The sequence below is a fragment of the Mus pahari genome, chromosome X (genome assembly GCF_900095145.1).
Source record: "Mus pahari chromosome X, PAHARI_EIJ_v1.1, whole genome shotgun sequence".
NCBI lineage: Eukaryota > Metazoa > Chordata > Mammalia > Rodentia > Muridae > Mus > Mus pahari.
This window is the reverse complement of record NC_034613.1, coordinates 86,486,097-86,502,031: the sequence shown is the minus strand read 5'-3', so window position 1 is coordinate 86,502,031 and position 15,935 is coordinate 86,486,097. Positions and strand designations below refer to the sequence as shown.

General features: G+C 44.1%; 2 protein-coding genes across 2 annotated transcripts in view; one reads left to right on the top strand and one right to left on the bottom strand.

Moving 5' to 3' along the window:
* Positions 1-307: 307 nt before the first annotated feature.
* Awat2 (acyl-CoA wax alcohol acyltransferase 2) overlaps positions 308-15,935 on the top strand; it is a 42,365-nt gene continuing 26,737 nt past the window's right edge. The window contains exons 1-2 of the mRNA XM_021188407.1: positions 308-541; positions 8,222-8,226. The gene's annotated coding sequence lies outside the window, so the exon portion shown is untranslated. The remainder of the gene's footprint in view (positions 542-8,221; positions 8,227-15,935) is intronic.
* On the bottom strand, positions 13,646-14,617 carry Otud6a (OTU deubiquitinase 6A). The gene has a single exon (XM_021188408.2). The coding sequence runs from the start codon at positions 14,516-14,518 to the stop codon at positions 13,646-13,648; it is 873 nt and encodes a 290-aa protein (XP_021044067.1). The 5' UTR covers positions 14,519-14,617.

Sequence of the window (15,935 nt, the reverse complement as noted above, 5' to 3'; positions counted from 1 at the left end):
CAATCTATTTTAAATTATATATATATATATATATATATTCCATTGCAAAGCTTCTCTTCAAAGAATTATACCCATCCGAGATTCTCACTTCAAAACAAGGTCCAGGAATCAGCCCATCCACAAAACCTTCGACCCCAAATGTGTCCTGCCTATAAGAAGTGCAGGGACAAAGTGGAGCAGAAACTGAGGAAATGGTCAGCCAGTGACCAGCCCGACGTGAGACCCATCCAATGAGCAAGCACCAATCCCTGACACTATCAATGATACTCTGTTATGCTTGCAGACAGGAGCCTAGCATGACTGTCCTCTGAGAGGCTCCACCCAGCAGCTGACTGACACAGATGCAGAGACCCACAGACAGACAGTGGACAGAGCACAGGGAGTCTTATGGAAGAATAGGGGGAAGGATTGTGGGCCCTGAAGGGGATAGGAACTCCACAGGAAGAGTGGAGTTAACTACCCTGGACCCTTGGTGGCTCTCAGAGTCTGAACCACCAACCAACGAGCATACATGGGCTGGCTATAGATCCCTCGCACATATGTAGCAGATGCGAAGATTGGTCTTCATGTGGGTCGAGAACTGGAGGGAGAAGCTGTCCTTGACTCACCTGCCTGTGGATCCTGTTCCTCTAACTGGGCCTCCTTGTCTGGCCTCAGCGGGAGAGGATGTGCCTAGTCCTGCAGCGACTTGATTTGCCAGGGTGGGTTGGTACCCAGTGGTGCCCTCCCCTTCTCAGAGGAAAAGGGAAGAGGAGTCAGGGGAGAGGCTGTGAGGGGGGCTTGGAGGACTCGGGGGTTGTGATCAAGATGTAAAGTGATAAATAATAAAGTAATAGAAAAAACCAAACATTCAGGATCATTGTAATACATAAATTATTTCAAACTTTCAAGGAGCAGACACAGCCCATGCTGTTTAAATCTTGCAGAAGAAAAAAGTTTAAGAAGTCATCCTAGATCAGTGTTTTACTTAGTTTGGTTTTGTGTGTACGATGTGTGGGGAATGTGCTGAGGAAACCCCAGGAGTTTTTCAATTCTAAGCAAGCACTTTATATACAAGTATGTATATGTATGTATACGTGTGTATTTACATACATATACACACATGCATGTTTTCTTATTTTTTAGATAATATATAGATACAAATTTCTACTTGGCATTATAATAAACAAAATGTGGCATTGGCAAACAACAAAATGTTTAGCTTTTTACTAATTGTTTTTTAAAAATTAAAATATAATTACATCACTTCCCCCATCTCCTTTCCTATCCAACCCCTCCTATGCCTCCTCCTTCCAATGGAAATTAAGACCCATGAAACTGAAAAAGTTTAAGGATGTGCTGTCTCAAAATACACTGAATGGAGATATCAGCTCCTTCAACTTGAAATCACTCAAGGACCTATAACATCAGAAAGGACAATCAGCCACCTTTCTTTTTAAATTGCTTAATTAAAATGTGTTTGTTTATTGTTCATTATTAATGTGTGTGCATGTGTGTGTGTGGTGCATATGTTAGTTTGTGTTCACATTTGTGAAGTTCAGAGGAGGAGAACTTTTGGCAGTAAGATTTCTCCTTGTATCTTTTTAAAAATTTTTAAATTTACTTTTTACACTCCATATTTCATTCCCCACTCCCATTTACCCTCTGATTGCTCCACACCCCATACCTCCTCCCCACACCCCCTGTCTCTGCATAGATATCCCTAACCCCACCCCACCTGACCTCTAAAGTCCCTGGGGCCTCCAGTTTCTTGAGGGTTAGGTGCATCATCTCTGAATGAACACAGACCCGGAAGTCCTCTGCTGTATATGTGTTGGTGGCCTCATATCATATGCTGTCTGTTTGGTGATCCAGTGTTTGAGAGATCTCGGGGGTCCAGATTAATTGAGACTGCTGGTCCTCCTATAGGATCACCCTTCTCCTTGTATCTTATTGAGGCAGGGGCCTCTCTTGTTTATGCAGTTTCCCTCCAGGCTAGCTGGCCCATGAGTTTCTAGGTGGTCCTTCTCCCATATTATTGAAGTGCTGGAATTACAGAAACTCACCATTAAATGTGGCTTTTTACATGGTATTGCATTTAAGGCATCAGGTTTGCACAGAAAGTACCTTGACCCACTGAGTCATCTCATTGGTCCAGGACCTGTCTTTTCTCACAGGCAGCAAGCCATACAGATTGTTTTGGGAGAAATGTCCTTCCTAAAAGTGGGAAAAGGACCTCTGTCACCAATGTTTGCACACTGGGGCTATAACAAGCTGAAATAGATGAACTTATTTGGTCCAGGGTTTGTTTATCTTCCATTAGCTTTTAACACTTTTTATATATATCTTAGTGATATCTCTAAAATTCCCATTTGTTCCGTCACTCCTTCAACAAATGTATGTTCCTCATCTAAATAGAGTAGAAACATTTTGCTTTGGTCTCATCTTCAGACTTTATTCTCTTGTGAACATTCCTATATGTAAATTGAATAAAGCATGCATACCCCTCTCTTACTTGGCTCCTACATCTAGTGGAGCCATATAGCTTCTAAGAGGTTTGATATCTCTTTCTCTCCCCTATACTATGACACAAACAAAACTAGAGAATTTTAGGATAAATAAAATAAGGTAGATACAAAGCACAACCACTGTGTAATTACACTTGTATAAGGTTCCCCTAATATTGAAATGCACAGAGACAGAAAGTGGAATTATGATTTCCATGGCTGGGGCAGGACAGTGGGGAACTGGATATGGAAAATGAGCATGCTTCCATGGCTTGTAGCCGTTGCTACTCTGGAAGCTGAGGCAGAAGGATCACATGAGACCAGTAGATAGACAGCCTGGATAAGAACCCCATCTCCAGACAACAATGAAATGGGTATGGAGTTGCAGTTTGGAAATATGAGAAAGTTCTAGACATGGATTGTGGTAATGGTTGCAAAACAACATGAAAGGACTGGATGTCACTGAACTGTACATTTAAAATTAGTTAAAATGCATTACTCAGCAGTAAAATGATTGTGCATGACTTCAATCCCTAGTACCACAAAACCATACGCATGCGCACACATGCACACAGAAGAGTGTATTATGAAGAAGAATGACATTTTATTGTTTACAGGAAAATGGACAGAACTGGAGATCATCACACTAACCAAACTAAGCTAGATGTAGATAAATATCACGTTTGTTCCTCATATGTACATCCTGTGTTTTATATTCTAATAAACATTATCTCATGCATATAAAATATACAAATATAGAAGTAGAAGGGAGACTATTTGGGGAAAGGAAATGACTAATGAGAAGAGCAGGGAGGGAGAAAAGAAAAAGGCATGGGGACATCTATCCTGTCAAAGCAAGTGACATACATGAATGAAAATGTTACGAAGATCAACACTATGTATAATGAATATATTCTAATAAAGTTAATAAATGTAAAGAAACACAATCAAAATTAAACACAATGGTTAAGATGGTAAAATTTATGTCATATATATTTCACCACAATACAACAATTCAGGGATGCAGTACAGTAGTACATTGCTTAAAAGTAATGTTGGGCCTTAGCTTAGTGGTATAGACTTGTCTATTCTGTGCCAGGTCCTGTGTTCATTCCCTATCAGTGCAAAAAAAAAAAAGAAAAATATAAAAAAGACAAGAGAAAAAAGTAAAAGTTTACTGTTTTCCTCTTTTATGCATTTCTTCCTTTTCCTAGAGATGATAATACATGTGATTTTTAAAAAAATATTTCATGTGTATCTAAATATTTGTTATGGTACACAATGCTGTAATGAATATCATTGAAAGATAATCTTGTATAGCACATACCAGCTGAAATGTACTGATGTGTGAAAAGCCATATGCTTTTAGTTTTGCTGCTTACATTGTAATTAATTGTCATTTATTCATATCATTCAGACTATCAAATTCAAAAGAGTAAACACCAAAAATCTCCTTGCTAACTTCCCCCTGATATCTGCTGCCCTTTATCAAAAGCAACAAGTTAAGATATACTCAAATCATGCACTGCGTGTTTATAACCTTAGAAGTACAAACAGTGGTGGTTTGTGCAGTTTCAATTTGATGGCTGTTGCCAGATTGCCCTTCGGAGTCTGTACCAAATTCTGTTCTATCAGCAGTGTTTCTGAGCTCCAGGTTGGAACTGGTCCATCAGCACAGTGTACTCTCATGCTTTACTTCTTTGCAGATCTGCCTGGTAAGGATGGTCTCTAATTTGATTTGTATTCATTTAATCTGTATTGTGATAAACAAAACAGTGTTTACTTATGATGAGAGATCTCTTCCATCCCCTTTCATACTATCTCCTCTACCATCTGGCTAGAATGAATAGGGAGACATTCTGTTCTTTGACTCCTTCCTGAGGGCTCTGGTCTGTGTTCCTTTCAGTAAGCCCAGTGACCATGTTGTCTTCTATTTCTCAGTCTATTCCCTTCAGGATGCTGAGTGCCAAGACTGCAGCTTTTATCTTTCTAAGCTATTGTTTGTCACTGTGCTCTTCAGTAAATACTGGATGAATGGATGAATGGGCCCATAGCTATTTCAGACTAAGGGCACTGAAATGCAGCCATTCTGTGTGAATAGTTGAAATCTCTTCATTATGTCATTATCTTATAAGAATGCATTATATGTAGAAGATAGCTCTTCAAATTCAACATGAAGTGATGGGTTCTTCAATAAATAGTGTTGGGATAATTCTTAACTACTGCACTTGGGAGAAAATTCCATGTCCTTACCTTAAACCCAAATAACCTGGGTAAATATATTAAGTATAGCTGAAGATAAAGAGAAAGCATAAAAAACATGAAATACTCATGAGTGTGGATCTAACCTCAGGATGGGGAAACCTTCAAGTTAAAAACCTTTAAATTGATAAAATTTCATTACAATTTAAAAAGTTTAGCCCATCACCAGAAACAAACCTGAAAGGCTAATAATGTATGAGAAAACTAGCTTTTCAAACACTCAAAGGCAACCTGGCCAGATTCATTAAAACACAGGAAAGAGGAAGCTTAGCATTCGGAACACTGTGGCAGGGATACTGCTGTGAGGTTGATGCCAGCTAGGCTCCACACTGAGGTTTAGGGCAGCCTGGGCTACAGAATGAGACCATATCATAGAATAAAGGAAATCACAAGAGGAAAAGACTCAGAGGAGAAGACAAGCATCCTTAGAAAACTAAGGAAAATTTAGGACTAGACAACAAATACATATGCCTGCATGAACTAGACAGACGAGCCAACAACAAAAGGTTATTTGATCTCACCAGGAACCAAGGAAGGTCAGCTCATACTATTTCACCTACAGTTCAGCCAAGGTGATTAATTTTCATTGCTGGTGACTACATGGAAGGATAAATTGGTAGCATCTTTCTGGAGGGCAATTTCCCAGTATTATTAAAAGCCTCTCCTTTTGACCTGGATCATTTTGAGAACTCATCAAAAGGAAATTGTCAGAAAATATAGAAAAAGATTTACTACAAGGACATTACAGTGGCATATTTATAGTAGTGAGAAATTGAAAGCAATCTAAATGTCCCACAACAGAATTGGATAAATAAATTATACTGCATTCAGAAGCAAGAATGTAGGCATTAAGAGCATCATAGCATCATATTGGGACTGGCAGGATGGCTCAGGGGGTAAGGGCACCTGCCACCAAAGCTGACAACAGGAGTTCAAGCCCCAAGACTCACACAGTAGAAGGAGATAATAGACATCTGCAAGTGAGCTGGGGACCCACATACACATGCATGTACAAGCACACAAAACAAGTAAGAATTTAATAACATTTTATGAACCATCCTGTTGAAAACCATTTAAGGATATGGGGGAATGCTTATAATGTGATCTTTTCAAAAGCAAGTAATAATAGAACAGTACTTTTTAAACATAGGAGTCTATCATGTAGAGAAAAAAATCTAGAAGAAATATACTCTGGACTGAAGAGTCTCTGCAGGGAGGCTAGCCCGTTCGCATGCAGGCTTCGGTGGAAGCTGTGGCTGTAATCACTGGGGAAGATGATCTTGTGAGGATTTTTTTCCGTATGGCAGGACCTGTGGAAAAAGGTCAAGTGGCTCCAAAATGTCACTATCAACAAAAATCAAGGGTGCCCGCTGACAGGGCTGATACTATCGTTCCGTGGGTACTTACATAGAGATTAATAGTACCTAGCACATATCGGACAATATCTATGTATTTTCACTTAATGCTTCTGACATCCTTAAGAAATATAGTTTGGGCAAGTGTTAATCATGACATGTTTGTTATCTAGGAGGAAATATGTTAAGAAAGATTAGGTAACTACAATCACCAAACTAGAAACTGGGTGGATAAATGAAAACTTCAAACCTGAAAATATGTGTACCTTTAAAACCTAAGTATGCACACAACAAACACCGTATCTCCAGTTAGTAAGGTAAGAAGAGAGAAGGTATGGTAATGTGTCAAAAGCAAACAGGAATTAACTCAGTAAGTAAAGGAGTGAAAATTACTTCTGAAGTTGGGTCCCTTTGAGACTAGTATTCCATGATAGGTGTATACAACCCTGTTCACAATGGTCATGGTTACAGGAAAAGAGCAGACTACAATACCTCGTGGTCTTCCAGATCCTCTCTTGGTTTGTGTCTTGAGCAGGATCAGAATCTGGCCTGAGTTAATACACCCTGCTCACATCTGCAAAGGCAGACACACTGCCGAAGTGGCTGGCAAGCCAAGTCAGATCTTAAGGGTTCCCAAGGTAGGAGTAGTTGTTTCTCTTGTATTCAGGAGAAAGCCATAAAATGAGAATTTGTCATCTTTGGTCACACCAGCTGTGGAATTCCTATGGCAGAGGCTGGGCATGGTAGCACATGTCTGTCATTTCATCTTTCTAAAGGCTGACAGGAGAGTCTCAAGGTTGAGCTCAGCCTGGGCTATCTAATGAAGGTCAGGCTCCACTGGTTTACCTAATGAGATCATGTCTTCAAAAGAAGGGGATGCTCCTTGTCGCCTTTGCTGGCACATCAGCAGGCAGTGCTCTATTCATCAAGCTCTGTTCCCTCCCCCCAGTTAATTTCCAAGCTGGGCCTAGGCCTCCTTTCCAGTCAGCGCATCCTTCCCCTACAATCCTCAGACTCAGGTCACAGTTTGTGTGTCGATAGTCCCAGAACCTCTGGTCTATCAATTGTCTGCTTCCTCCTGTAACCACACGGTCCTTTCCCCCTTCAAAAGCCAGGAATTCCTTTCTCATCCTCAGCCACCTTATATCCCCTGTCCTAACTAGGCACCGTTCAGCCTGCCTTTTACCTACTCCCCATAACCCTTAACCTGCCTGTCTTACTCCCTTATTCCTCTCCTCATTCCCTCAGCCCTTATACAGTCAGTGTGTGTCTTCATCTCTTTATGCCTTCTTCCACAGCTAAGAAGATCCTTTCTCAAGCCCATTCTCAACCTGGTCCCCCTTACCGCTAAACAGAATACCCTTGTATACCCCTTTCCCTTTCAGGCCCCATTCCTCAGCCCTGTGCAGCAGTCACACCAAGGCCTGCTAATACATTTGCTACCCTTCTCTGGACTGTGTTCCATGGACAGGCAGGCCCTCTTTGGTAACCAGGCAACCTCCCTTAGTTTGAACTAGCAGCTCTAGCCTGCACCACTTCAACCACATAGGAACATGACCCCAGCCAGGATCCTTTTTTTCTGCCAGGGACTCTTAAGGTGTATGTGCTGGCTAATTTTATGTCAGCTTGACACAATCCATAGTCATCTGAGAGGAGAAAACTTTGATTTTAAAAAATGTCTCCATAAGATCAGGTTGTATGAAAGACTGTAGAACTTTCTCTAGTGATTAATCAGGGAGGGCCCAGCCCATTGTGGGTGGTGCCATCCCTGGGCCAGTGGTCCACTGTTATAAGAAAACAGGTTGAGCAACTCAGACTGGGCAGCGGAGAAGTGCTGACCCTGGCCTCCCTCTCTGCCGTGCCACCTGGTAGTCAGAAGGGCTGGCCCTGTCCCCCATCCCCCACTGGCCAAAGCACACAGGAGAGCAGGTCCTACACCTTGCCTGGGCAATACAGTGGAGCTGCCCTGATGGCGAAGGCTGGGATGAGTCAGCCCTGAGGATATGAGAGTGAGGTGTGAGAGTAGGGATAGCTGGCCCAGCCCCCTGCCCCAGGCTGCAGCACTTGGGAGAGTGGGCCCTGTGCCTCGATGGGGCAGCACAGTGGAGCAGGCTCTAGCAGAGGTGTGGGTACAAGTGAACTGCCTTAATGGCATGAGGGCGGGAGAGCTGACCCTGCCTCCTGCTGATGGAGGCATTGGGTGACATAACCCAAGCAGGGTGAGCTGGAGAGCTCACCCTGGTGATGTGGGTAAGGGAGATCAACAGGCTGACCAGCTCAGCAACCACCCAGGCCCAGGGCTGGGACTCATGAAAGCTGTAGATCCATCCAATGATGTAGGATCTTCATGACACAGGGAAGTAACAGTATAACCGGGAGGAGTCCCAGTGAGGATCCAGTATCCATGATGTCACAGAAACCAGAATAAAGGGCTTATTGCAATGGACATTTGCAAGTGAAGATGTGTGGACAGAGGGATCCTGTGGGACACACTGTGACACACTACCGCTTCCATAATGAGAGGTTTTCTATGCTTTGTTGTTGTTTGGGTTGTGTGTGTGTGTGTGTGTGTGTGTGTGTGTGTGTGTGTGTTTAATTGGGGGGGCGGTTTGCAAGGGCTAGGGGCAGCTATGAGGGGACAGGAGATGAGTGGGACTGGGGAGCATGATGTGAAACTCACAAAGAATCAGTGAAAAGTTAAAACAAAACAAAAATCCCTAAAACAACAAAACAAAAATAAATAAATAGAAAGAAAAGAAGGAAGGAAGGAGGAAGAAAGAAAAAGCAAGCAAGCAAGCAAGCAAGCAAGCAAGCAAGCAAGCAAGCAAGCAAGCAAGCAAGCAAGCAAGCAAGCAAGCAAGCAGGCTAAGCAAGCCATAGAGGGAAAGCCAGTATGCAGAACTCTTTTCTGGCTTCTGTATCAGCTCCTGCCTCCAGGTTCCTGCCTCCAGGTTCCTGCCCGCATTGCGTTCCCTGTCTTGGCTTCTTTCCAAACCGTTCCTCCCAACTTGTTTTGGCCATGCTGTTTCATCACAGCGATGCTCACCCTAATTAAGTCTGTATATCCCTGTTTCCAATTAAGTTTCCTGATCCTGACTTCCCTTTCCTATCCCGTGTGTCCTCTGACTCCTTTCTCCAAGACCTCCACTCCTAGTCTGTTCTCCTCTTCTGCTAAATCCCCTTCTTTCTCAACTCCGTGCTGTCTTCAGTCAGGGTCTCTGCATAGATACTGACTCTGTACTGACAGGCATGCCATCTACCTGTTAGGACCTTTTTATGCAGAGGTTTTCTTCTCTAACAGTCAGGGACACTTTCCTTGTTCTTGGGTTCCTAATTCAACTAGGCATCCTTTAGTTGTCCTGTCTTTCACCAAACCAGCTCTATGCCCCCAACCTTATGTATGATCTCTTTCCCCAGCTAAGACCTCCCCTCCTTTCCCTGCCCAGAGTTGTCCCTCTGCCTCCCTACCCAGCTGGGACCTCTTCCCTAACCTATTGCTTCTTCCTTAAGATCTTCCTCTCTGCTTTGCTCCTCCTGTGCCGTGGCTCCTCTGCCCACCTGAGCCTGCATCCTTATATATACCCTAGACTAAGATAGGTTCTTTTCTCCTTCCATGACCATTCACAGGAGAGTAGCTTCTCCAGTTTGTGTCCCCTTGACAAACTAGGTCTCCTCAAACCAAGCTTAAGTCTCCAACAGAGGCCCCAGATGCCTTTACTTCCTTCTTGGGCTACTTTCCTCTCCCCAATGCTGTTTTCCCCAGTTTGTGTCCCTATTATCTGCCTGCATCAACCTTTCCAAACCTTGGCGGTAGTTTTACCTGTCAGGATCCTCTACTTAGTCCTCTTCTTCCAAGCTGACTGGTTCCCCAGGCAATGACTCTCCCCAGGAAGGCCTCATCTCCTTCCAGAGCCCCTTCCTCAGAAAGTGTCTCTTGCCCAACCAGGTTGCCTGCCCTGATTATTTCCATTAGACTTGTTCATCATCTGTTGTACCCGTCCAACCTGGCCTCTTTTTTAAAAAAAAAAAAAACTATTTTTTCCATTAATTAATTAATTAATTAATTTTAAATCCTGATTGCTGCCCTCATTCCTCCTCACAGAGTCCTTCCCCCACCCCCTTCTCCTCTGAGAGAGTGAGGGCCCTCCTGGGCATACCACCTGGCACATCAAGTCTTTGCAGGGTTAGTGTATTCTCCCCAACTGAGGCCAGACAAGGCAGCCCAGTTGTGGAATGGACTGCCCAGACAGGCAACAGCTTTAGGGACCCCTGTCCAGTTGTGGGAAAACTCACATGGAACCCGAGCTACACATCTCCTACATCGGTGAGGGGCCTCGGTCCATGCCTCTCTCCAACCTGGCTTCTTTTTCTTTTTCTTCTTCTTCTTTTTTTTTTTCCTGTATAGCCCTGGCTGTCCTGGAACTCACTTTGTAGACCAGGCTGGCCTCGAACTCAGAAATCCGCCTGCCTCTGCCTCTCAGGTGCTGAGATTAAAGGTGTGCACCACCACCACCAGGCCCAACCTGGCTTCTTACTTTAGCGAGTTACTCCATTACCAGCCCATTCCTCTGTCCGTGGCTGGGCATGCCTTCCTTGGGAAGCCCAGTTTTCTGCCATATTATCCAAACAGTCCCACCCTGGCCAGGACCCCTTCCCTCCAGAATTCAGTTCCATTTTTCAGCCAATTTCCCTTCCCCCCAACTCTGTCTCTTTCTTTCCTTTCCCTATATAATTCACCCCAGCTGACTCACCTCCCCGACCAGGAGTCTTTCACCAGGCAGCATCTGTGTCTCTGACCTTTAGCCACGCCTTGCCTCAGCACAGTGTGGTTGCCTCTAGTCAGGCAGAACCTCTATCAACACCTGTTGCCTTAGCCAAGCAGGCCCCCCACAGCCACTTTACACAGTCTATCCCATAAAGCACCGTTCCCAGTTCTAGAGCCCTTCCACAACCTTATGGGCGTCTCCCCTAAACCCCATCCATGTCCTCTGCCCTTGCCAGGCTTCTTCAAACCAAAACAGAACAAAACAAGATTCCCCCAAATACTTTAAGGCCTATTTCTCATCCTACCCCCTTGCTATGCTTGCTGACCCCTCCAGTCCAGCCTAGCCAGGCTTTCCCTCAGCTGTCTCTGTACTCAGCCTTCATCCTCCTTCGCAGCCAGGCCTCCTGGATTTCACCCCGTCTCCAAGTGCATTTTCCCTTCCCTGGCCTGTGCGGCCTCCCAAAGCCTGCCTGCTTGCTCCCCACCTCACAGTCCTTTCCCCGTACAGTGCTCCTGTTCCTACAAAGGACTTCTCACCATGTCCCCCAGAAGTGTGCTTTTGAAATTTTATCTCTTTCCATAGTGAGAACTCTGTTGGGATTTCCAGATTTGTAGTTTGGAAAAGTAGATTATAATAGCATTTCATCCCCTCCTGCAATGTAGCCCTGGTCTGGCTGAGGTCTTGGAAGTCAGGGGTCTTTTTTTTTTTTAATCATTTGAATTTTATTCACTAAAACTACAGGACTAAAACAAAAGCTAAAGTCCAAGAAAATGAGTGATTTCTTTTTTCATTAATTTGCAATTACTACAGGGTATTTTTTCTTTTGTGAAAGTAAAATTCCAAAGTCTTTATGGCAGTCTAATTTGGATTTCTTATCTTTAGATTCTATTATTATTGTTATTGTTATTGTTATTGTTATTGTTATTATTATTATTATTATTATTTATTTTACATCCCACTCACTGTCCCCTCCTGGTCACCCCCTCCCACAATTCCCCCTCCCTTCTCCTCTGAGTGGGTGGGCCCCTCCCTCCTGGGTATTCCCCCCTCCTATGATTCCCCCCTTCTCCTCTGAGAGGGTGGGCCCCTCCTTGGGTATCCCCCCCCCGGACTTTTAAAACACAGCAGAGAATATTAAAGGAAGCCCTTTCATGTGTTTCACTGAATGACATGTCAACCCAGGGCATCCGTAGTATAAATCCCTCTTTAAATTCCTGCCTGGGAAGCATTTCCCTCTTGGCCTCCTCCAAGACTGCTGGTGTCTCACCCAGAGCCTCATCTGTCCCCCACCAAACCTGCTCCTATTCTTTAGGAGCCCTTTGCTGAAAGCCATCTGGGATACAAACTTCAAGTGGCCTAAGTCAGCTGCACAAGAAAGGCAAACCAGGTATTTCAAACACTGCTTTTATTATTAACAAATTGCATAAGTTTTCAAAAAAGTTTTTAAACTTACATATACTATTTGAGATCATTTGGAAGGGACAATGCATTTTTTTAAATGAATTTAAGTAAGTTCACTAACATACAGTAGTGAATTTTAAACCTGTAAACCATTCCATCCTTGCTCTTCCTTTTGAATGTCACATTTAAGAGAACAAGGACTTTCTCAGAAACAGGGCTGTATTGTTCACTGCTTTCCTTTATACAACACCTTTTAATATATATTTTTCTCTCTAAAAATTAACATACCATGTCACTAAGTTCATGTCTTTCACATCTTTAAGATAAAGCTTACTTCAGGTACTGGTTCATTTAAACTGAATTTTTGTATCTAACAGTTACATTTACCTATTAGAAAGCACAGTTGTTTTAACGCTTAGAAACTATCTGGGCTTCCAAGGGTGGCTTTCAGTGCTATGTTGATGCCCCCTGATATCTGGGCTTCCAAGGGTGGCTTTCAGTGCTATGTTGATGCCCCCTGAGTAATAACGTTTTCTTTGCTGTTCACTGTTGAATCAACAAAGTTTGTGAATCACACCACACCCCCCCCAAAAAAAGAAAAGAAAATAGAAAAAAAGAAAAGAAAAAAGAAAAAAAGAAAATATCTGGGTAGCTAAAACCCATTTGCGGCTGGCTTCACAAGTATGAATGAAAAATAAAACCAAACAAGCAAATTATTTCTTGAAGGTTTGTTCATAACCCAGGCATTTTAACATTGCTTAAGAGCAAGCCAGTTGGCTGGGGCATTTATTTTTAACTGAAAAAAAAACTTATAAGTCATTTCAGCCACACCAACTCACTTTGCAGGGAAAAATCCCACAACCTGAACCATTCTACTAAACTTATTTCGGCTCAGGTAAACATTGAGAAAATCCACAATTTCCATTTTCAGCCTAACATTAATTAAAACTTCAAGAAAAAGGTACCTAAGGGCCAAATGAAGTTAGAGTCGAATCTTAAAGCCTCGTAGGTGTCCCAAAGAGATATTATCCTGTGTCTAAACCGCCTGCCACATGAAAGGAGTCACAAAAAAATCTGAGAGGGGAAAAAAACAAAAAACACCCAACGCCCCCCAAAACAAAACAAACTAACCCCCTCCCAAAAAAACCCACACAAACAAACAAAAAAGAGGCAGGACATAGACATTAAACAAATCTTGAAAAACAAACATAAAAGCAAACCAGCGAAGGAAAAGCAACTGCTCTTACTAAGAGACGCCTTAGCAGCTTCAGTTCTCCCAGCAGCCGGTGCTGCTTTCGTTCTTCCAGGAACCGCAGCCGCAGAAGTGGCAAAGATGGCGCCTAGGGCAGAGTTCCTTCACGTCTGCTGGATAGTTCTAGAAGAGGCGCGGCGCCATTCCTCCAACTGCTCCAGCAACCTCAATGGACTTCACCGAATTGTAGTGCTCTCCGAAGTCGCAGGCGTGGTGCAGATAGACCAGCGTGACTGGCTTCCTGGTGTACTCCTCCCCGATGACAATGATGGGTGAGTCGGCCTGTACCACCTCGATTGGGGTCTGCAGGACGTGCGACAGGGCTCTCAGCTCCAGCTGGCCTCCCCACGAAGCCTTGTGCACGATGTCATCACAGTACCTCAGGAAGTCCTCCCGGGTGTAGAAGTTGCCGGCCTCGGGCTCCGTGAAGAAAGGTAAGAAGTCATCAATATGTTTGCGCATGTAGTAGGCAGTGCGGTAGCGAAGGCTCTCGATTGTCACGGAGAACACCAGCTGATCCTGGATGGCACGGTACATGCAGTGGCCGTCAGCAGGGATGGTCTTCATCTCCAAATTTTTAGCCCCTAGAATGGCAGCGACCTTCTCCTCCTCCTCACGACGGTAGGCAGCCAGTTGCTCGGCCTGGGCTGCAGGCATCCTCTCCTGGCGCCGTCTATCCTGGTGAGCTCTTCGGTCGCGCCGTTTCTGGGCTTTGGATGGGCGTGGAGGCACATTCTCGAGATTCATCTTTTTGAGGTCGGCTGTAACCGAATCCACACTGCTGTCAGGATTTTCTCCAAATTTCTCCAGCTCCTGCTGGTGCCTCTGCTCCATCTCGGCCTCGAGGCGGGCAATGTCCACTTGCATCTGCTTCCGTCTGCCCTTGTCATTCTTTGGGACAGAAGCTTTCAGGGTCTGGATTTGAGCTTGTAGCTCCATTTTTTCGCGAAAGTGGCGACGGATCATCCGTTGGAGTTCCTGCTCGGTGTCAGACATCTTACCGGTGGAAAATGGGAGCTCAAGTCTGGAGGAAACAGGAACAGGTCAAGTCACCAGTCAGGCAGCACAACCTCTCTGAGCCGTAGCTGTGGCAGTCTGCTTGCCTCAGACGTTGGTGGCCCTGAATTTTATTCCCAGCCTTCTCTGCTATTGGCTGCTGCCCTCTCGGGGGCCACGCCCGCAGTCACTCCTGCCTTTGTGACTGGCTGTTGAGAACCCCTGACTATGTCCCCCTTAGATCCCCGTAGCATGTAATGGCGCCAGTTTTTAACTTCAAAAGTCGCGCCTAGGAGTCTGTCACCTCTTGGCGCCGGTTTTAATGTACTTCAAAAGTCGCTCCTAGGAGTCTGCCTTTCTACAAAGCGCGCCATAATGGGGCTCGTAGAACTGTTTACTCTTACCGTCCAATTTGTTCCCAAGTTTGGACAGAACGCAGGCATAGACCATGTTTGCTACCCACATGATAATTATTATCAGCCCACTATGGTCTGCCCCTGAAGTGTCCAGGAGGCAGTATGACTTTCTCTAATTTTTCAGGTCTCTTGACCACTGAACTTCTAATCTTTGTGTATAAGAACAAAAGCATTTCCTTACATTCCTGGGAACACAGAGTCTTTTAAATTTGTTTCAAAACCAATGAGTCCCACCTCAGTGTAAGATGGCAACAAGCGGTTCTCCTCGCTTATACCGACAGAAATCACGCACACAGCCCTTCTGGGCCCCCAGCTCCCTAAATGGGCCCTCTAAATTATTCTTGGCTGTTTTAAAAAAGTTTGTTTCAGAAGATGCTTGCAAAATTTCTGGAAAAAAATTCAAATTCAAAATAGCACTTTTTTTGTTTTTTGTTTTTTTTTTTGTTTTTTTGGTTTTTCGAGACAGGGTTTCTCTGTGTAGCCCTGGCTGTCCTGGAACTCGCTCTGTAGACCAGGCTGGCCTCGAACTTAGAAATCCACCTGCCTCTGCCTCCCGAGTGCTGGGATTAAAAGTGTGCGCCACCACGCCCGGCTCACTTTTATTGTGCACTAGTCTGTCACTTTGCCTTTAGTTCCCAAACTGGCCTTTAGATACTGCTCCATCCCCCACTTGGGAACCACGTTCAGCAACACAAGACTATTATAACCTTAGCACTTGTGGGATGGAGGCAGGAGAATTAAAAATTTCAAGCTTATTCTGGGAGATATAGCAAGTTGCAGGCCAGCCTGGGTTATGTTGAGACCCTGTTTCAGAAAAGAAACAGAAAAAAAAAAACAAAAAAAAAACCATACTGGATAAACACTACCACTGAAGTCTATTCTTCACCTGATGTTAAGGCTTTTGTGTGAACACAAGTCCTCATTCCTCTGGACAAAATGCCCAGGAATGAAATTGCTGTGCTGTATTCTAAGTGCATATAGATAATTTTAAGGTACTATTT